General features: G+C 38.5%; 1 protein-coding gene across 2 annotated transcripts in view; it reads right to left on the bottom strand.

The window, feature by feature from the left end:
• galnt18b (UDP-N-acetyl-alpha-D-galactosamine:polypeptide N-acetylgalactosaminyltransferase 18b) overlaps positions 1–21940 on the bottom strand; it is a 127149-nt gene that overhangs the window by 27496 nt on the left and 77713 nt on the right. For both annotated transcript variants that reach the window (XM_048186268.1, XM_048186269.1), the window contains exons 7-9: positions 8039–8224; positions 2497–2634; positions 1097–1192 (exon numbers count right to left, since the gene is read on the bottom strand). In XM_048186268.1, coding sequence (XP_048042225.1) covers positions 1097–1192; positions 2497–2634; positions 8039–8224 — 420 coding nt within the window. The remainder of the gene's footprint in view (positions 1–1096; positions 1193–2496; positions 2635–8038; positions 8225–21940) is intronic.

Here is a 21940-nt window from a genome sequence, read left to right on the forward strand (position 1 = left end):
CTCTCAAAGGGGGAACTGTGGAATTACAAATTTAAGAATCTGTCTAAGATCTGCGGATCCTACATCCTGACCATTTGGCAGGACAAGCTCAAGATACAGCAGTGCCTTTGTCTCTATGATAATGTAAAGGTATAGGTGATACTGCCAGACTGATTGGATTAGCACCTATGCATTTGAATGACACAGTTATGCTGATTAGATCATGGCTGGGAAATGTAGGGTATGAGCTGATTCCTGTACTGCATTTGCATGCTTTGTTTAGATTGTCCACACCTCTACTCTATGTATCCCTCCCCCTTGAATGTATATGAACTACCAAGTCACTGCCTTAGTTAGATTTTGGATGACCACAGCGACGCACAGTGTGTTTCTCAATAAAGAGTAACTTCTGCTTCAAGAGATCCCAAAGTCTCCTGGTCTATGCTTCTGAGATTTCCAACACACCGAACAATGACATCCGTACCGTGACGGTTCGGGACGAATACATGTACAGTTACACATATAGTAAACTTACCATAATATATAGCAAATCTTAACTGCTTGTATTATTGTGCAATGCAAATTATATTATTGACCAGCTCTACAATAACGAATTAACATCATGATTTTCTGTAAAGCCACTTTGAAACAATGTGTAATGTTTGTATGTAAATAAATAAAATCATGGTAGACAAGTAGATCATTTAAAAGACATCAGAAAAAGTGACTTTACAAGCAATACTGACTTTACAAGCAATATACATTTTTTATCATGTTTATTTATTTTTATAAGTAATTACACTTAGGGCTTTACTAAACAGGGCAAATTAGGGTGAGACTGCAATCCCATGAAAGCGCTGATGGGAGTGGAAAGTTCTGTGGGTGATCTACTGAAAACTGCAAAAAGCTGCAAAAATAACCTTTTCATGCTAATTTTTCACTGCATGTCTTTAGTAAATCCTGACAACAAAAGAAGGTTTGCACTGCTGCAAGCTGTTAGCAAATCTAGTCCTAAATGCATTAAACTGGCAGCCCTAACAAAATACCCACAGAGAAGAAAACCAATGTCATAGCCACTTCATTGAAGCATGTGAACAGAGCGAGAAAGGCCACTCACCTGAGGTGTCATCCCATGACAGAGGTAAAGGATGGGAATGTTGTCAGTGTCTGGCCCTTGGTCGAGACACAAGTCAGTCTTCAGAGAGTTTCTCAGCTAAGAGAAAAAATGATACTGACAGTTAAGTACACAATCAAGAGCATGTCATTATTTTGTTGTTGTTGTCGTCGTCTCTCTCTCTCTCTCTATGTCTTTTTCTCATACAGCAGGTAAAACTCAAGGCTGTTTCTCACTTGCATCGTAATTCTCCTCCTAATTACAGGTTGTAATTATAAAATTCATTTTCATAAGTGTATGCACACTCATGAATCATCTAAATTATATTCCAGCCGAAGTCCTTGGCGAAGTAAAAGAGGTGTACTTTCACGCCTTCCACAAATAACTTGAACTCGCTGCGCTTCTATTTACCTGATTTTACCTCCAGAGTATAAAGAGCCTATTAGTAAAATCATCTCATGCAGAGCCTCAAAAACAATTTTTCTCCATAGGCTTCGTAGTGTATTGTAACTGCTGCATCTAATGAAAATAATGTTTAAACACATGACTGTATCAGTGACAATGGAATTCCTGGCGGAGGACTTCAGTGGATCCTATCTCTGTTTTGGCATTTTCCGTTGGATTCAGCTGAACACTGCTGTGCCTTTTATCACTGTGTGTAGAATTTCCAGCCAACATGATTGACAGGCTCATCAAATGCAGTCACTCAGAGTAAAGTAATGAGGGCGAGAGCTATTTCTGAGCCCTTTACTCCCAGAATTCATTTCAATAAGGCTGACCTATTTTCCACAGTTTCTTCCTTTTAAATTGCGCCTATGAAAACACATATGATGAAATCAAGCACAGAAAGAACACCTCAACCAGACAGCCTGGTTCTGCATCAGTACTGAGTCAAGTGCATTATTATTTTGTCTAGTATAGGAAATAAAAAGCAAATGAATTGTTTAGACTTGACATGCATGGCAAATATGAAACAGTATGGGTGCACCGCGCTACGATGCGTTTCGCAGGCATCGTTTTGTCAAGCAAATTGGAAAATCCTCTTCAGGCGCCTCGGACGGAACGGCGAGTGGGTGACGCACGTGGCAAGAGCTGCTCTCAAATCCAGCCTCAATGGTAAAATATCTGGGCATTCACAATGAGCTGTGGCTTATTCAGCACTCACAGGAGCCGCGGTTAAAGCTTTAGCCGTGTGGAGAGAAACTGTCTTGCAACTGCCACTGCTCTGACTGGACTAATCTTTTCACTTGCAGGGTTTTATTACAACACGATTTGATCTGCACTGCTGGGAAATGAATCAATCGGACAGAACATACACTGTATTTGAACTCTTTATTTGCTCTTTTCATGTGCTGAGCATTTACGATCGCTTCCGCTTCACCGGACTTAATACAAATACTCACCACTCCGTATGCGATGGTGTCTGTGTACATTCTCATCTCAGGGTAAATGTTCACTAGATACCAGCGGAAGGTCTTGCACTGCAGTTTTTTCCTCAGTGCTTTCCTTTCCTTGATGTCACCGATGTCTATCCCTGAGTCCTGATGACAAACAAACACAAAAAGGTAGAATTGAACTCGGTTTGGTTTCATTAGCTAGTCCCCAAGCTTGTGAATCCTACTTTGCAGTACATTTTTATCATCCCATTCATATATGCATTCATTTCTACAAACTGATTGGAACCCTCAGAGCTGATTGGAGTTGATTGCAGCACAGGCACACAAATGTGAAGTAAATGATGGCGAAAGACCCTTTTTATGGTTTTAATTTATAAATCAAACCCAAGAAAAACCATTTGTTCAACTTTGTAAGGTGAAATTTAACTGAAATGTCATTAATCATATTTGAACACCAGTGAGGACTAATGTGCAGTGGCAAAAACAACTTTAAACAGCCCTATCATACACCCGCACAATGCGACGCCAGGCACGACGCAAGTGTTTTTTGCTAGTTTCAGCCTGACGCAGTTGTCATTTTCACATCCAGCGCCACGTTGTTTAAATAGCAAATGCACTCGCTCCCATCTGTGCGACCGTGGGCGTGCTGGTCTGAAAATGAGGCATTCAGGTGCATTGTTGGCGTGTTGCTATTTTGAGGCAACTGAAAACGACTGCGCCATTGACCAACAAAAACCTGGTCTAAAGTCAATGGTGCAGTATTTTTTTGTTATTTAAAGGGTGCACTAGTAATATGTGCCTATAGGCGGGTGCACAACATGCATACACTCTGCTTGTTACACACACACGCAACCTCACACAAACATGCCAAATATTAAAAATAAAAGGATTCCTCTCTGGGGAAGCGTTCAGTCTTTCCGCTAGCGAATCCGCCATGGCCCTGTATAGTTAACTATATAGACAATTTTTATATGTCTATATAGTTAACTATAATAACCCTGATCCACACAAACTGCCAAACCTAATAATAACAACACATTCATTTCAAGAAAACTAAATAATAGGCCCTTTGAACCGAATGCGTTAGGGGCTGTTCACACAGGACGAGTCTTTCCATTCCACTGCGTTTCTTTTCCAATATGTTTCAATGTAAACATGCTCAAGTTTAAATATGTTAAACTTTTTAAAAACAAGTCTCTAGACCTTGTGCTTTTTTCATTCCACTGACCTGCGCCTCACATTTTTAACAGCAAAAACGTGTTCTGTGTGAAACGGTCCTTAAAGTGTCAATAAAAACTGAAGTAGTTAGTTATCTTTTATCATAATTAAGTGAATGTAGGGATAATTTAACCCACCGGTTACCCTCACATCTAGCAACATTTTTTTCCCCACTGGAGAAAGTCTTCATTGCCTACTCAAATAGCACTTTAAATAAAACAACACACTGCAAATTGCTGCAAAGCGATGATGGCTGCATGTCTTTCTTTAGAGGTAGCCATTGATGACACAAGAACATAATGATTGGAAGCACTTTTTCCTCCTGACTAGAACTTGTTCACACTTTCCCATGTGCTGATGAAATGATTAGTGAAATTATGGTTACTTTTTACCAGGGCCAAAAACAGTGAATATTTTGTTTTGTTTTTTTGGCCAATGAAGCATTTTGCAAATACTGTATGTAAAATGCATCTGATCACTCTGCACAATAATTTAGAAACAATGTGTATCAACACCACAACTGAAGCAGCAAACTTTACAAAACACAAAAATTAAGGGTTTCTGAGACGACTACCCACTGCAGAGAACTGCCAAAACTTTTGGACATGGCTTTACCCTATCGTTCAAGTGGGGAACGGGACCATCATAAATTGCCATTTTTGAAAGGTAATGTACCTCCTTGTGCTTGAGAGACAACAGTAGAGTCAACACTAGAGTCTCATTCTCATCTGAGGAGGATACCTCAAAATTAGGGTTCTCCTCATCTAAGTTCTCATGAGAATTCTGATTATGATTTGTCCTGTCCCTGTCCAGTTTTGGTTCCTATTGACTTCTATGTACAAAAAAATACAATTGGAAGTCAATGGGAACTGAAAGTCTTTGGTTATCAACATTCTTCCAAAGATCTTCTTTTGTGTTCAGCTGAAGACAGAAATGCATACAGGTTTGGAATGACATGAGGGTAAGCAAATGATGACCAAATTTTCAGTTTCAGGTGGACTCTGCAGTTAGATACATCAGCTTTGGCTGAAAGTCATATAGAGATTCTCCCTTAAATTACAACATACGTTCTCAGAAGGTTAGAATCTTAAAAGGTTCTGTCAAGTGCTTTATATATAGAACCTTTTAGGGGTTCCCATCATGGGATACTTTTATGGATTTAATTTTAATGAATTCATTTTGTTCTATGAACTAAACAGCTTGTAAACATACTTTATCACTTGAAAAATTGAAATAACCAGTTAAACATGAAAGTGTTATGCAATCATTTCAGACATTTCTCCTTATATAGAGTTTTCTTGTCATAAAGCGTTCTTTAAAATTGGTGTCTATATAGACCCTTTTCTCTAAGAGTGTAGGTATATTCATTTTTTTCAGAGTTCAAAAGGCACCGCATAACATGAATGACATGACAGCGTGCATCCTTCATATTTGCACTGCACTAACAATGACCTTTATTCATGATTATATCCATAATATAGCACAAGTGCTCTACTGTTTAACATCGAAGGAGATTATTGGACTGGAGATATAAAATCAGGCTGGTTTGCCATATATTATTGCAGTGATTTATGAAAATGCAGCATTGGACTCCATATACCACTGGAACTGAAATAGAAATGAACATCTCAGTTCATGTTGCTCAGCACACTAGAGTCATGTCTTTGTTCCTGCATCAACAGTCACTTCCCTTTCTCCCTTTCCCTCCTCTCAACATTCAGCTTGGGTCTGGGAATCTGCTGCGATCTCACGACGCCTTCCGCTTTCAACAGATCTTAATTGCTGTCTCACTGATAAATGCACAAGCAGGGCCAAAACTCCCTAAATAAATGGAGCACTGTAACATATGGTTGGAAGCAGAGCTGAGGGCTGGAGAACTATAAATGAGGTAATGGTTGTTTAATAGACAATAACAACTGTATTTCTCTATGCATTCTAATCACTTTTCTACAGGCTTTATAATCAGATCTAGTTTGCATTTATTCAAGTTATGTATGACTGTATAGTACTAGCATCATTTTTATTTCCAACGAGTGTTTATGGGCCATTCCTGTTCTGTGGCACATTTCTAACTCTGTGGGCCCTATTATAACGATCTAAGCACATGGTCTGAAGCTCATGGCGCAGGTGCACTTTGGGCATGTCCAAATCCTCTTTTGCTAGTTTAACGACGGAAGAAAAAATGGTTGGCGTGCCAGGTGCATGGTCCAGAAGGGTTGTACCTAGTCTCTTAATGAGTCATGGGTGTGTTTTGGGCGTAACATGTAATAAACCAATCAGTGTCATCTCCCATTCCCATAGCGGATTTGCTATTTACATGGAGGAATTTGCAAGTGGAAAGACTGAACGCTTCTCCAGAGAGGAATCCTTTTATTTTTAATATTTAAAAATGTTTGTGTGCTGCTGCACGTCCCTGTGTGCGTAATAAGCAGAGTGTATGAGCGTTGTGCTCCCGCCTATAGGTGCAAATTACTAACGCCCTTTAAATAACAAAAAAGAAATAAACATAAATACCGCACCATTGACTTGAGAGCAGGTTTTTGTTGGTCAATGGTGCAGTCGTCTTCAGTCGCCTCAAAATAGCAACACGCCAACAATGCACCTGAACACACCTCGTTTTCAGACCAGCATTTGAGTTGTGTTCTTGATTGGTTTTGAACTGTTTCCAGGGTGAGTTTACTTGATTTTCAACTAAAAACTGAAACCTTTTTATTGGTTTTGACCATTCATTTACAAGACAACAGCATTTTGAGGGCATTTTTCTTTTTTTAAACAAATATGAATCTTTAATTGATAAAGATATCTTAAACTCTAAAAATGCTGTGTTAAAAACCAAAGTTGGGTTGAAAATGGACACACCCAGCGACTGGGTTAAATGTTTGTCCAACATGCTGGGCAGTTTTATTTAACCCAACTATTGAATAAAAAATACTATATGGCTGGCTTAAAATGAACCCAAAATAGGTTGGAAATTAAAAATCAGACACATAATTACTAGAGGCAACAATAATAATCAAAGGGTGAACATTTATTAATAAGCAATTTAATAAATGTTTATTGTTTAATTATTATTTAATAAATGTTCATTTATTAAACATTTTAACAAATGTTAATTTCCAACATATTTCGGGTTCATTTTAAGCAAGCAATAAAGTAATCTTTAAGCAAAAGTTGAGTTAAATAAAACTACCCAGCAGGTTGGGCAAACATTTAACCCAACCGCTAGGTTAAAACAACCCAATTACTAGGTTTGTTCAATTTTTAATCCAACTTTGGTTGTTTTTTAACCCAGCATTTTTTAAAGTGTAGGAAATCAAGGAAAAAAAAAACTCTTGTCATCTGAAGATTGGACTACTGCAACAGCCTGTTGTCTGGCCTTCCAGCATGCAATTACCCTACAATGATCCAAAATGTTGCAGCACACCTGGACTTCAGTGAACACAAAAGGTCTCCCTACCCACCTCCTTTGTCTCGCTACACTGGCTGCCAGTATCTACCCACATCAGATTCAAGCCATATAAAATCTGCACCCTCCCACATACACCCCCTTTTCCACGTCTGTGCTTCCTCTGAGACTGCTAGGGTCTGTGAATGAGCAGCGCATGTGCTATCATCACAATGAGGCACAAAATCAATTTCCAGAACATTCACATTCACTGCTCCTTGATGGTGGAATATTGCAAACGTCATCAGAACAACCCTATAAATCCCCCTAAAACCACGGTCACACTAGAGTTTGAGCACATGAAACTTCTATGAACACTGCAATGGTCGTAAAATGACGTCACACTCTGCAGCATCTTTTTTTTTAAAAACATAATTCAAAATAGTACATCTAAAATGTAAAAACAATCAGTCTCCCCCACTTTATCGCTATGCTAAAGTCTTACAAAGTCTTGATTTTGTTTTTGGAGTCTACTAGAACAGATTTTTATGCTTGAATGTAAAAAAAAAAAAAACACATTATACCATAACTGCGAATTTCAACACACTACTAACGTAATTGTCAGGGTCCTTCTGTCTTTTTTTGTCTTTGTTTAATATTTCTTTGTTTGTCTTGTGCCTGAGTACATGGCTCAGTCTTTGTTTGTGTTGGCCATGTGCTCCTCTCGTCCCGCCTCCTTGTTTCCCCTTACCACGCAATGCGTTTTGCATTGTTTGTGCTTGCTGTTTAATAAAGCAATAAGCCCCAAGAAGCCGTTGTTTACTAAACCCTAAAGTTTAGTTTTGGAACTTGTATTGCAGCTTTTCTTGTGTTACTCTCTCGTTTAGCAAGACGTGTTGGATAAAAGCAGAATTTCTAGCCGTATGTAGCTGACATAGATCTCACCTCTTGTGGAATGTTCCAGGCCATATAGACGTGGCTTTTAAACTCATCCATCCACACTTCAGCCACTCTCAGAGCATTTCTGCGCACGTGGGCAGTAAGATCCTCCGTGTAGGGTTTGTGGGCGCGCTCGATATGGGCGATACGGGCACAGGGCAACACCTCCACACTTCCTCCACACTGCCACACCTACAAAGACAAAGACACAAAGAGTCTAAATAAAAATACATTTTCACACTGAGAAACAGAACAGGCACAATTCTTGGCGAAGTGCAGAAGCTTTGTATCTTGCGTAACACTTGTGTCTTTAAGAATAAAGCTCATTTGGATGTCTTAAGGACACCAAGAGCCCCATGAGACCCTGAAAGGGAATTTAATTTATGGCAAATGCAGTAAATAGGATACATTTAAAATACTGATTCGTCTCAAGGGGAAAAGATAGTGCATGTGTCCTTGCATGTGCACACTCACAAACCGAGTGAGGCCGCTGTCTTCTATGGCTGTATCCTAACACAGACGGCACCTCATAAGTGACTGATTTGGAACACTCTACACAGACAGCAACTCTGTGCAAAATTCAAATAGATCTCAACGTGTGAAGCACATGGGAGACGTGAACCACAGTTACGACAGAGTTTAGAGTTAGTATGTTGCTAAGCAAACCATCAGCCTGTCAGAGCACACAAACAAATACTGCTTAAATAGTAAAAATAATAATAAAAGAATTGTGTACACTTTTGCATAGTTTAAAAATGTAAACTTTTCAGACACATACAGTAATTGCATGTTAATTGCAATCAAATGAAAATGTGGTATAGTTTGAATTCAATTATCTGAGCTGCTTTCTTGACCCACGTTTAAGAAAGACTTAAGTACATCTTTTTATGTAGTTTCATTACTTCTTAAATGGTTAAAGTGTACTGCCAATCACTTATAGTAAATAAAATATACTTTAATGTAATTTCTATCGAAAAAAGTATTTACATAAATTTGTAATGAAGTTGCAATTTAGTACATTTAAAATATATTAACTTTAACTATAATATCACATGACACTACAGTTAAAATTATAATCAGGTACTTTACATGTTAGTTAACACATCAAAATAAGTGTACTTCTTAAAAGCATGACTGTTTTTTGTTTGTCCCTTTAAATGCAAATGAGCTGCTGCTCCCGACCCCCTTTCCAGAAGAGGGCGGAGCTTTAACAGCTCAACAACAACAAAGCTGGAGAATCTCACGCAGCCAAAATGAGGATTGTCAGTAACGGTGTTCAGCCTTACATTGTTCAAACCGGAGTCGACACTGATGGAGAGACTCAGGAAGAAGTTACAACTTTTAGAATGAATCTGGACGTTTCTGAATGGTTAGTGGATAAATTTATGTAGTTGCTGTGGAGTTGATTCAACTCATCCACTAGCATGTGCTGTCATGTTCATCTTTTGTGTTGAATTGACCCTCGTTTGTGAAGCAGTCCGCCGTAAAATGACGGCATGTCAACAACACTCTACTACAACAACTCTTCCTCTTCTCTAAAGCAGCCCAACATGGCCACACCCCCTTTGTTGCATGTTATTGGGGCGGGGTTTATGTAAATTTTGGGGTTTGTGATGTCACCAACCTGGGATGAAGCTTGTTGTAGTCGCTACCGGACGTTTGTTGTACGGGCATAATTAACTTTTATGAATTTCTGTTGATAAACTATGGAAAAAAGGTGAATAAAGACAATAAAATATTAAGAAAATATTAATAAGAAAATATTATTTCAAGAAATGTTCAGCATTTGTACTGTCTCGTCTATTTGTCTCGTGTTCTGTGAGAGGGAGAGGAGTGTTTTTGTTCAGCTCTGTGTTTTTCTGAATGTCTGAATATGTTTCTTCATCTGTTTGAGTGTATTGTTTTGACCAGTGCTGTATAGCTGTGTTTTGTAGAGTGTTCATTATCAAACTTTGTCTGGCTATCACCAAACCAAGCTCAATTTAAAATTGAACATTGGTCTGGGGAGTTTGCTATGTGTTTCCTACTGCACAAGAGGCGTGATCAACGAGCATTATTCACGCAATTGGATAGTCCTTCAACCAATCAGATTAACGATCCGGGTGACGTACTTTTGCAGAGCGATGCAAAAACTCCAGACAGGCTTAGTTTGTATTGGTTTGTAGCACTGATCAGCGGTTTGCAGAAGCAGCAATGGCATCGAGCGATTTTTACAGGTTGTGCAAAAAAACATGAAAGTGAGTGATATTTACACCCAGTCGAGCGATTTGTTTGCTAAACTAAATAAGTCATTTAGCATCGTTAAAAGAGGTTAAAAGGAATTGGACTGACGGTTGTGCGAGAGACGTCATCGTGTTATACCCGCCCAGAGCCATAGAAAGAGCTCTGCCAATAGCGAGCAAGGTGGATAAGCCAGTCTGTGATTGGCTCCCGCAAAAGTGTAACAGATGCAGCAGAAATGAATGTACGGGTTTCCAGACTGAGTTGCCGGGCGAAATCAAATCGCCGGCAAATCAGGCTGGGTTTTCCCAGTCTATGTCAAACTACAAAATTATTTAAATTTGAATTTCTAAAAAAAATGCTATTATTTTATATGAAAAAACAATTATTTTCTTTTATTGACAAAATATTTTAGTTTGTCATGTATATATTTTTAATTAAATCATATAACATTTTTAGCTGTCATATGGTCATGTTACAACGTGCACCATCACATGTTACAATGTGCCCCACCTATGGGGCATGTTGTCACATTTCACTTCCCTTCTTTCGGGGTAAATAAAGAAAAAGGTATACACTATTAATGAAACAGAGCCACAGATTTGTACCAGACACCTGTGAAATTAATGTGGAACAAGATAAATTCTCTGAACCCTAAGTAGGTTGTGCCCCGCTCTCCCCTATATGCTTTATAAACAAATGATTGCCTTGCATGTGCTTCCGCCAAAACCACACTTCTGTATTCTTAAAAAAGCTTACGCTGAATGTCCTATGCCTTCCCTATTCTACTTATGGAAAAAACGGAACTGATGCCGGGTTCGTTCCGTAAGTTGAATAGGGAAGGCGTAGGACATACAGCGTAAGCTTTTTGAAGAATACTGCAGGCGGAAGCACTTGCAAGGCGATCATTTGTGTTTATAAAGCATATACATTTGTATTTTTTTAGAAAACGGCTCATCGTTTCTCTAGATTAGACCCTTATTCCTCGTCTGGGATCGTTTAAACCTCTTTGAAGCTGCACTGAAACTGTAATTTTGACCTTCAACCGTTTAGAGGCCACTGAAGTCCACTATAAGGAGAAAAATCCTGGAATGTTTTCATCAAAAACCTTCATTTCTTTTCAACTGAAGAAAGAAGAACATGAACATCTTGGATGACATGAGGGTGAGTAAATTATTTGAAAGTGGACTAATCCTTCAAGTACACTTAAGTGGCCTTTTATTTCACTAAGATTACATTATCTATTTTCAAGTACATTTTTTACAACATAGAGACTTCTCTCACTGTACCAGCCATTTTGGATTTATTTGTCACTGAGATGGTCACAATGCATTCACAATGCTACTTCAATCTTTTGGAACAGTATTCACACTTGTGGCGCACATATGATGTCTCAAAATGGCACCCCCATAGGCAGCCAGGTAAGTACTGAAATATAACCCTACTGTATATGTCTCAATGAAAAGACCAGTGCGAATTACAGCCTGTGTTATTCACCAGCAAACTTATTTGAAAAAAGTTGGTTGACCAATGAAGTCTTAATAATTCATTTAAAAAAGCATAGCAGTATCCCGACCACAGACCAATGTCCAAACACAACAATACACTGGTGACAAGCTATGCTGTTTTCTATTTTAAAAAAAATAAAAAGCTGCATAAAGCAAAAAGCTCTTTCAGCAACAATAGAATAAGCATCCTAACTACTATCTATATGTAGAAACAATTTCCATCACTCTTTCAAGATTATAACTGCATTTTGAAGCCAATGTTTTGGTCAACCAATTTTCAACAACCATAGTCTGAGGAAAAATATTACAATCTGAGAGGTCAGGACTTCACTTTGAAGCCAAAGGAAAGATATCAAGATTGTGTCGAGTGTATTATGAGGCTGAGCAGGAGAAGCTATCAAGGACACTCGATGTACTCTTCAGTCCAGCAGGTACACTCTGCTCTCACTGTGGGGAGGAAGATGGAGCTGTCATTATACCTCAAACACGACTCCCTATCAATGTATTGCTTATTCTTAAAGGGGCGTTTGCACTGACAGCGAATTGAAGTGACAAAGCCACATGAAGTCACTCATTTTCAGTGAGAGATGGCTGTTGGAGATTCAAAAAAGTTGAACAATTTGCACTACAGGTCAAAAGTTTGGAATAATTATTGGAATAATAAGTCTCTTATAGGCTCATCAAGGCTCCATTTATTTGATCAAAAATACAATAAAAACTGTAATATTGTTACAATTCTGTTCTTTCTGGTTCTTGAATCTGATTGGCTGAGAGCCGTGCAATATTCCCCCAGTATCAGCACTGGAACCGTTTCACCGTTGTCATGGCGGTCGAGCAAATCCATCATATTTTTTAAAAATACTACTGTTGCTGTGTCACAAAATGTTTTTAGGTGAGAATGTATTTATTTAGAGCTCAAATATGTGACTCATATATAAACATAGTGCCTATTTTACAATTTGTTTAGACTCTTTCGCAGATGTGAGCTCCAGGCTGTCAGCGACCATCTAGCGCTCATGTACCCACAGAGAACAGCTTCATCTCCGACAGTCCTTCAGGACTTTGTCGCTGGCTCTTATGTAGATAGTGGTTAAACATGAGATATGATTCATTTGGGGTATATCAAACTGGCAATCTTTGGTCTTATTAATTTATTACTTGTTCCAGAGCAAATCGATTTGGGTTAAGGGGAAAATTAAGTTTTATATTTTATATTTAGGCTATATTTAACTTAAATCCCGTACTAAAGTGCTGCTTTTGTACATTTGATTGATTTTTTGCTTGTGTTTATGTCTTTTATAATGGCTTTTGTTGTTAATTTAAATATTGTTGTTCAATAAATGTTATTTTATATAAATAATATGTCGTATTTGGTATTGGACCATTAGATGGCGGCAAAGACTGTCTTTATGAGTGAGTCAGAACAAGGAAATGGGAAATCCCTTTAACTTTTAAAAGGACAAAGATACTGCATTCCTCAGTGGACATTCAAACAGATTTTTTATAATGGATATAATATTATGGACATCGACCTGAAGAATGAATGTTATATCAGATGCAGGTAATACACTCGTTTAGTCGATCTCTCTCTCATAATACCATAATACTCTACATAATACAATAAGTTTCAATGAAGCGACTCTACGTTTCTTCGTTACTAGCTCTAAAGTGATGTTTTAGAATTAGTAATGAAGGCTTGGGCTCAACTGTTAAACTATCAATCTGTGATGGAAGGAAGTAGTTCCTAACAAAAGAAAGTTTTTAAAGACACTCCATTGTTGCTTCTTATTTATTTTCACACTCACGCCATTGAACCATACCGCACTGCTACTCATGTGATATTTCTCATTTAAAAAATGTCAATACATTTTAGAATGGAATTTATTCCTCTGATGGCAAAGCTGAATTTTCAGCATCATTACTCCATTCTTCAATGTCACATGATCCTTCAGAAATCATTCTAATATGCTGATTTGCTGCTCAAGAAACATTTCTTATTATCAATGTTGAAAATAGTTTGTGCTGCTTAACATTTTTGAGGAAACCGTGATATACGACCATTCAATAGCCTACTTTTATTCAAGGACAAATTAAACTGATCAAAAGTGACAGTAAAGGCATTTATAACATTACAAAAGATTTCAACTAAATGCTGTTGTTTTGAACATTATATTCATGACAGAATCTTGAATTTCATCACATTAATGTATAATGTTTTCCACAAAATAGTAAGCAGCAAAAACAGCTCTTTTAAATTGCAATTATATTTCACAATATTACAATATTTACTGTATATTTGTCTTAATAAATGCAGCATTGGTAAGCATAAGGGACTTCTTTCAAAAATATAGAAAAAAATGGTAATGATTCCAAAACATTTGACCGGTAGTGTATGCAAATGAGCAGTCGCGATAGTGGGAGTTGCTCGGATACAGCGATCGAGTGTGAACGCCTACTATCAACCAGCAGCACAGAAAATCTGTGACCTCCAGCCATTTAATCACTGTCAGTGTGAACACACAGTTAAGAGAACAGGAGATTCGGTCAAGCACACATGCCAATCACTCTTGTTTGTGAGAGGACCTGTGTGTATAGAGCTTTGGTAAGTGACTCCATGAGGTGCTTAAATGGGTCAGTTCGAATCTAACGCCACACCAGGCTACAGTTACAAGCAGGAACACAATTAGGCCTGTTTTTGATGAAGGAGAGTCAATTATGGGTCGCCCTTCAATAAAATCAGCAGTTTCTATGACAATGGCAGACATGGAAGCAGCTTGCAGAACATAAAATCCACTCCCTTGTGGACGTCTAAAAGCAAAAGGTCCAAGGACAACTGGCTTGGATGGTTTCCCAGATCAGAACGGTGCAATTAAAAGCACTTACTAGTATATACTTAAGCGGCAGTTGTTAAATTGAAAGAAAAGATTCTCGGCGTGGGTGGAATTGCTGTTGTCATGGTTTATTGTCGTTGTTGACCATAGCGTGCATTAGCAGTCGCACTGCCCTGATATTTACTCCTGTATAATTTACCCTTGTCAGACTCTATGTTTGACAGTCGCTGCTCTACTGTGAGTAACATGCACACTGAACTGAGTAGTGGGTGGTTTAAAAATGTCTGTTTCTCAAGTATGTGCGTGTATATGTGTGAATGTGTGACCGCCTGCTTTTATTCCTCTTTTCTGCCTGCCAATCCTCCTACGGACACTCACGGTTCCCCGAAACTAGAGCATCCCTGCCGCTTTGTCAGTCCTAAACTTTGTCTCGCTGTTTTTTTTTACTCTCATGTGCTAACATTTACTTCCCAAATGATCATCCAAATGCTTGAATTTGCTCTGCTGTGATGACACTGATTGGAGAGTACACTGGTTCATATGAACCCGAATGTCATTCATTTCCTGTGCAAACATTTGTTCAATAGTGCTCCATTTCCGTGGAGTGCACTCAGTCCACATCACAGAGAGATGTTTGGGATAGCAAGAGTGGCAGAATGCTAATCGAACAATAACCATGTCTGAAATAGAATATTAGTGTATACACTGAATACTGGCTACTATTATTTAAAAAAAAAAAAATTTTGTGATTATGACTTTTTGATTACATTATCCTGCTTATTATATACTGTAAACCCTAACGCTCAAAATAATTAATTGGTTTAAGTAGGGCAAACTTAAATTAAACAAATTAGTTAAATCAAATTGACTTTTATGAGTATTTAGAACTTTTTTCTTTTGAGTTCACAAACTGACACATTTTAAGTAATATGAATTGTTTCATTGTTTTAACTTTTATGAACTTGTTTAGTTGAATTTAGACAAATTTAAATTTACCTGAAATTTACCTGAAAACATGAGCTTAGTTTGAGAACAGGTAGGCCATATGCAGGGCCGTGGGAAGACAATAGGAAAAAATAGGATTATGCCGCCCCCTATGTTAAAATGTTTTGTGTAATGGTGTAATGAATTAATATAGTTGACTCAGAATTTAAAAGAGGACATTTCTTGCTTTGGCTGCTGCGAACTCTTCAGTTATCTTGGAGTAATCCAATTTGTGGCAGATTTGGTGCTCAATTTGAGCATTTGCAAAGCTCCGCCCCTTTAGCTACTATAGCTATGTCCGACAAGTCATGCCACTCTCACGCCACACATCATGTTCTCACAGAGTGAAAAATACATTGCGGAGCAAAGAGGACACTGACAACACATCAACAGACACGACAGTGCACTTTTGATATGAAAGTCTCAAATTTAAAATTTTGTAATTTTTAAAGAAATTTACACAAATACCATTTTGGGGCTCTTTAACGTGTCATGACAGATTGCTGAAGTGCCACAGTTCAAGCGGCTTGTGAACCGATCATCTCTTCCTACTAGTTTAGTTATAGCATCAAATAACCATGAATGAACATCAGAAGGAATATTGTTTCAAAGAAAGACGTCAGTACACTCCATTTTTCAAGTTCAAGTCCACCGATGTTAATCTATTAAGTCCTCTGACTGCTTTGTCGGACATAATGGTGGATTCAGTGTTATGATTGGTTAGATCGCCTGTCAATTAAATTCCCAGCGAAGACATTGTCAATCGTGCTCATCATGGTGCGGCGCCCTCTAGTGGTCTGGCGCCCTGGGCAACTGCCCAGTTTGCCCTGCACTTCCAACGGCCCTGGCTATATGATAAATGTTCTATATTGCCGTACTCTCTCAGCAATTGCTATGCTATGCTAATGTTATCAAAGCATTGTGTTATTAATTTGCATTTGTTAGATTAGCTAGTTATAGCTAGCTAAATTTCTACTACTAAAAATACAAGTTGAGATTACATGATAATTTAAGCTAAATGTGTGAGTTAACTTAGTAAAAAAATCAAGTTAAGAGCAACTGAGAATGAAAATTGAAAGCTGCCAGTTATGCTTACTTAAATTCAGAATTTTTAAACTTAAAAAAAAAATGATGTAACGGATTACCTCAAATATTTTGAGTTTTGCCATCTTATTTGGGTTTACAATGTACAGTAACATTCCAATTAAATAAATAATATGATACAATTCACTTATTGTGTACATGCATGCATTTGCATTGTACTTATAAAAAAATACCTGCATATAATTACAGCTGTAATTCATTACTGTAATTACATCTAGAATTACACTGTTGACCCTAACACCTTCAATCACCTTACAAGACATCTAATATAAAGTAAGACCAGAAAAGTTCCTAAAAGGTACCAGATTAGGTTCTTTGGGTTGTAACAATAACATAACCTTTTTAGTGCTAAATAGAACCTTAATGTCGTTATAGAGAACCTTATAGATTAGAACCTTACAGGGTTTTTAACTCTACTTGGTTTTATAATACCTTGTAGTCTCTATTAGGGTTTTACAGAAAAAAAACAACAACCCTGATTTCTAATACTATCATTCAGTTAAGTCTTAGAAACAAAAACAGAGAAATCTGGCATTGACACTACAGATAACGCCAGCATACTGTGATGCTGCGCATGCTTTGCAGAAAGTATTTTTGTATCTAATTTCCAACCCTGCAAACCTCTAATGAAAAAGCCTCGTAATGATGACGTCTATAAATATCTCCTGTCACCTTGCTATGTTTAGTGTTCCATAGTGAACTGCATAGCAAATCAACAAACCATAACTGGAAATCTGAGCTATAGTTCACAGAGTAAAACCAACAGGAAATGGGAATGTATGTAAAACAACATTAATTAATTACGCTCCAACAGCACTAGCCCATTGATGTGCTGACGTGACTCTTTATTGTAGCAAACGGTAGCTATGTTCTATTCCAGACTAGAAAAGGCCATCTGTTTCAACTTCTGAGGTGCTCCATCAGCAAAGCCTCATTCCCTTTGGATACAGAAGGACGGAAAGAGCCCTCACACAATGCTGCTCGATGCCCTTCAGACCTTGGCCTACTGCAAAAATACCTGCAACATGCTCTCATTTTACTTTATCCTTTATCTCAATGCCCTCCCAAAGGATATTATGTACAAAACATGCTATGAGTTTACATAGCAAAGTGCAGAAATGTTCTCTGATATTATGAATAAATTGACAGAGATTTACTTTGATTTAGTTTAGTGAGCAAACACTGATTCATGAGCAGAGTAGCAGAATCCAGGTATAGCAGAACTAAATGAAGAATAAATGTAAGTGTTACTTGTAATTCACACTGCTACTCTGGTATAAGACACGGAGAACACGAGCAAGTGGAGGGACAAAATCAGTGAAAAAACACTAAATATCAGCCCCTCGAATCAATCGATCTGGAGCACCTGAACTGTTGTATGATGGAAGATCAAAACCGAGTCATACACCGATCAGGGATAACATTATGAGCACTGACAGGTGAAGTGAATCACTCTGACTATCTCTTCATCACGGCACCTGTTAGTGGGTGGGATATATTAGGCAGCAAGTGAACATTTTGTCCTCAAAGTTGATTTGTTAGAAGCAGGGAAAATGGGCAAACATAAGAATTTGAGTGAGTTTGACAAGGGCCAAATTGCGATGGTTAGACGACTGGGTCAGAGCATCTCCAAAACTGCAGCTCTTGTGGGGTGTTCCCGGTCTGCAGTGGTCAGTATCTATCAAAAGTGCTCCAAAGAAGGAACAGTGGTGAACCGGCGACAAGGTCATGGACGACCAAGACTCAGTGAAGGCTGGCCCGTGTGGTCTGATCCAACAGACAAGCTACTGTAGCTCAGATTGCTCAAGAAGTTAATGCTGGTTCTGATAGAAAGGTGTCAGAATACACAGTGCATCACAGTTTGTTGTGTATGGAGCTGCATAGCTGCAGACCAGTCAGGGTGCCCATGCTAACCCCTGTCCACCGCTGAAAGCACCAACAGTGGGCACGTGAGCATCAGAACTGGACACGGAGCAATGGAAGAAGGTGACCTGGTCTGATGAATCACGTTTTCTTTTACATCACGTAGATGGCCGGGTGCGTGTGCGTCGTTCACCTGGGGAACACATGGCACCAGGATGCACTATGGGAAGAAGGCAAGCCGATGGAGGCAGTGTGATGCTTTGGGCAATGTTCTGCTGGGAAACCTTGGGTCCTGCCATCCATGTGGATGTTACTTTGACACGTACCACCTACCTAAGCATTGTTGCAGACCATGTACACCCTTTCATGGAAATGGTATTCCTGGTGGCTGTGGCTCTTTCAGCAGGATAATGCTCCTGCCACAAAGCAAAAGTGGTTCAGGAATGGTTTGAGGAGCACAACAGCGAGTTTGAGGTGTTGACTTGGCCTCCAAATTCCCCAGATCTCAATCCAATCGAGCATCTGTGGGATGTGCTGAACAAACAAGTCCGATCCATGGAGGCTCCACCTCGCAACTTACAGGACTTAAAGGATCTGCTGCTAACATCTTGGTGTCAGATACCACAGCACACCTTCAGGGGTCTAGAGGAGTCCATGCCTCGACGGGTCAGGGCTGTTTTGGCAGCAAAAGGGGGACCAACGCAATATTAGGAAGGTGGTCATTATGTTATGCCTGATCGGTATATTTCACTCTATAATGAAAGGACAAAACAAGAAATTATACTTGGATAAAGAAATCAGAAATGAGAATATAGGGGGAAACGTGCTTAGCTGTCATTAAAATCTCACTATTAAATTAATATTTATGGTCTTAAAATAGACATACATAGACCTGAAATATGACATTTCTTGACCACCCAGTTAATGCTTGTGGGCCACAATAGTCATTTTGAATGTTTTATACTGAACCATCAAATCTCTGCCTGGCCTATTTATTTTATCTCTGGTACACTATAATTCGCTTACATGTTCCACATAATGTGCTTTATTTTTTTCTAGTGATTCAGTGTATGAGAAGACTCCATCTGCACATTGCATAAATGCTTGATGAGCTTTATCACACAACACTCTAATCTCCATTTATCACCTCAGAAGGCTTCAGACATGTGATTCATTTGCTTTTCACCCACTTACAATTTAACGCAGATTGAGGACATAGTGCATCTACCTCTATATAGAACTGCAAACACACTCTCCTATTTTTATTTGAAACAGTGATCTGTGATATGTGTAGATTCGAAAATTGTCTTCTCTCTTGAGAATTAATCTGCAGACACATAACTCACCATCTTATTGTCGGCGTAGTGCTGCTGTAATATACTGCAGACAGATGAAACCTACTGGGAATTGTAGGTAAAGTGAGGTAAAAGGTAGTAGCGCCTCTAATCTGACTAAAGCACCTCTGCCTTCTCTCAGCAGCCTGTCTTTTCATTGCTTTTACCATAATCTGGTATAAACAGACATGAACAAATCTAGCACAATGTGTCTCGTGTGCCTTCTGGTGCAATCAGATGATTCACTTTCCATTTATCCACAAACCAGCGAGGGACAGTGAAAAAGTATGTCTCTGAGAAAATTGTGCATGCTTTCAGAGAAGAGCAATCAGTGGCCCATTATCAAGCATAAAAATCTTAAAAGCATGCCATTCAGGAGGGAAAATTACCAGGGAGGGACTCTCTCCTTTAGCGTGATTGATGATTATATTTCACTGTGCTTGGAGAGAGTGGTCACAGCGTCGAAAGTCAAGCCATTTTAAGGCTGTGCTGACTCACGGAGAGGACAGGTAGGGACAGCAAGTTTGCCCTCTACTCTTAGAATTTGATATATTATACACAGTACGTACGTGTATTTTTATTTTGTCATCAGCGATGCCCAATGTCACAAATACATTTTTAAGTGTCTAAATACTTTTTGGGGTCACAGAACACTTGAAGGTTATTACTGGCTTCCTTCAGGGATTATAATGGCTCTCTGCACAGGTACGACACATTTATTAATGTGCTGGGATGGAGGAAGAGACATTTGCGAACGAACCGGCAAATAACTGCAGAAAAGGAAAGCAAACAGGGTCAGAAGTGCGACTGTCATACACTACAGGTCAAAAGTTTGGAGTAATTAGCATTCTTTAAAGCTTTTGAAAGAAGTTCCTTATGTTTTCCACAGATGCAAGGTACAAAAATACAGCAAGGTAAAGTAATATTGTGAAATATTATTACATTTTACAAAAAGGGGATGTTTTCTTTTTGAATATATTTTAAGTGATGCATTTTTTTAAAGGTGCCCTTGAATGAAAAATTGAATTTATCTTGGCATAGTTAAATAACAAGAGTTCAGTACATGGAAAAGACATACAGTGAGTCTCAAACTCCATTGTTTCCTCCTCCTTATATAAATCTAATTTGTTTAAAAGACCTCCGAAGAACAGGCGAATCTCAACATAACACCGACTGTTACGTAACAGTCGGGGTGTACGCCCCAATATTTGCATATGCCAGCCCATGTTCCCAACATTATGAAAGGCATTAGACAAGGGCAGCCAGTATTAACGTCTGGATCTGCACACAGCTGAATCATCAGACTAGGTAAGCAAGCAAGAATAGCGAAAAATGGCAGATGGAGCAATAATAACTGACATGATCCATGATAACATTATATTTTTAGTGATATTTGTGAATTGTCTTTCTAAATGTTTCGTTAGCATGGTGCTAATGTACTGTTAAATGTGGTTAAAGTTACCATCGTTTCTTACTGTATTCACGGAGACAAGAGCCGTCGCTATTTTCATTTTTAAACACTTGCAGTCTGTATAATGCATAAACACAACTTCATTCTTTATAAATCTCTCCAACAGTGTAGCATTAGCCGTTAGCCACGGAGCACAGCCTCAAATTCACTCAGAATCAAATGTGAACAATATAACAGTATACAATACTCACATAATCCGACGCATGCATGCCACATGCATGACAAACACTTTGTAAAGATCCATTTGAGGGTTATATTAGCTGTGTAAACTTTGTTTATGCACTGTTCAAGGCAAGCGCGAGCTCCGTGGGCGTGGAGCACGAGAATTAAAGGGCCAGTAGCCCTGAATCGGCTCATTTATAATGATGCCCCAAAATAGGCAGTTAAAAAAATGAATTAAAAAAAATATATTGGGTATTTTGAGCTGAAACTTCACAGACACATTCAGGGGACACCTTAGACTTATATTACATCTTTTTAAAAAAAGTTCTTTAAGGCACCTTTAAGTAATATTTTCAGCATCATTACTCCAGACTTCAGTGTCACATGATATTCAGCTATTAAATTGATCAAAAGTGACAGTAAAGACATTT

This window comes from Megalobrama amblycephala, linkage group LG3 (assembly GCF_018812025.1).
Source record: "Megalobrama amblycephala isolate DHTTF-2021 linkage group LG3, ASM1881202v1, whole genome shotgun sequence".
Classification (NCBI taxonomy): domain Eukaryota; kingdom Metazoa; phylum Chordata; class Actinopteri; order Cypriniformes; family Xenocyprididae; genus Megalobrama; species Megalobrama amblycephala.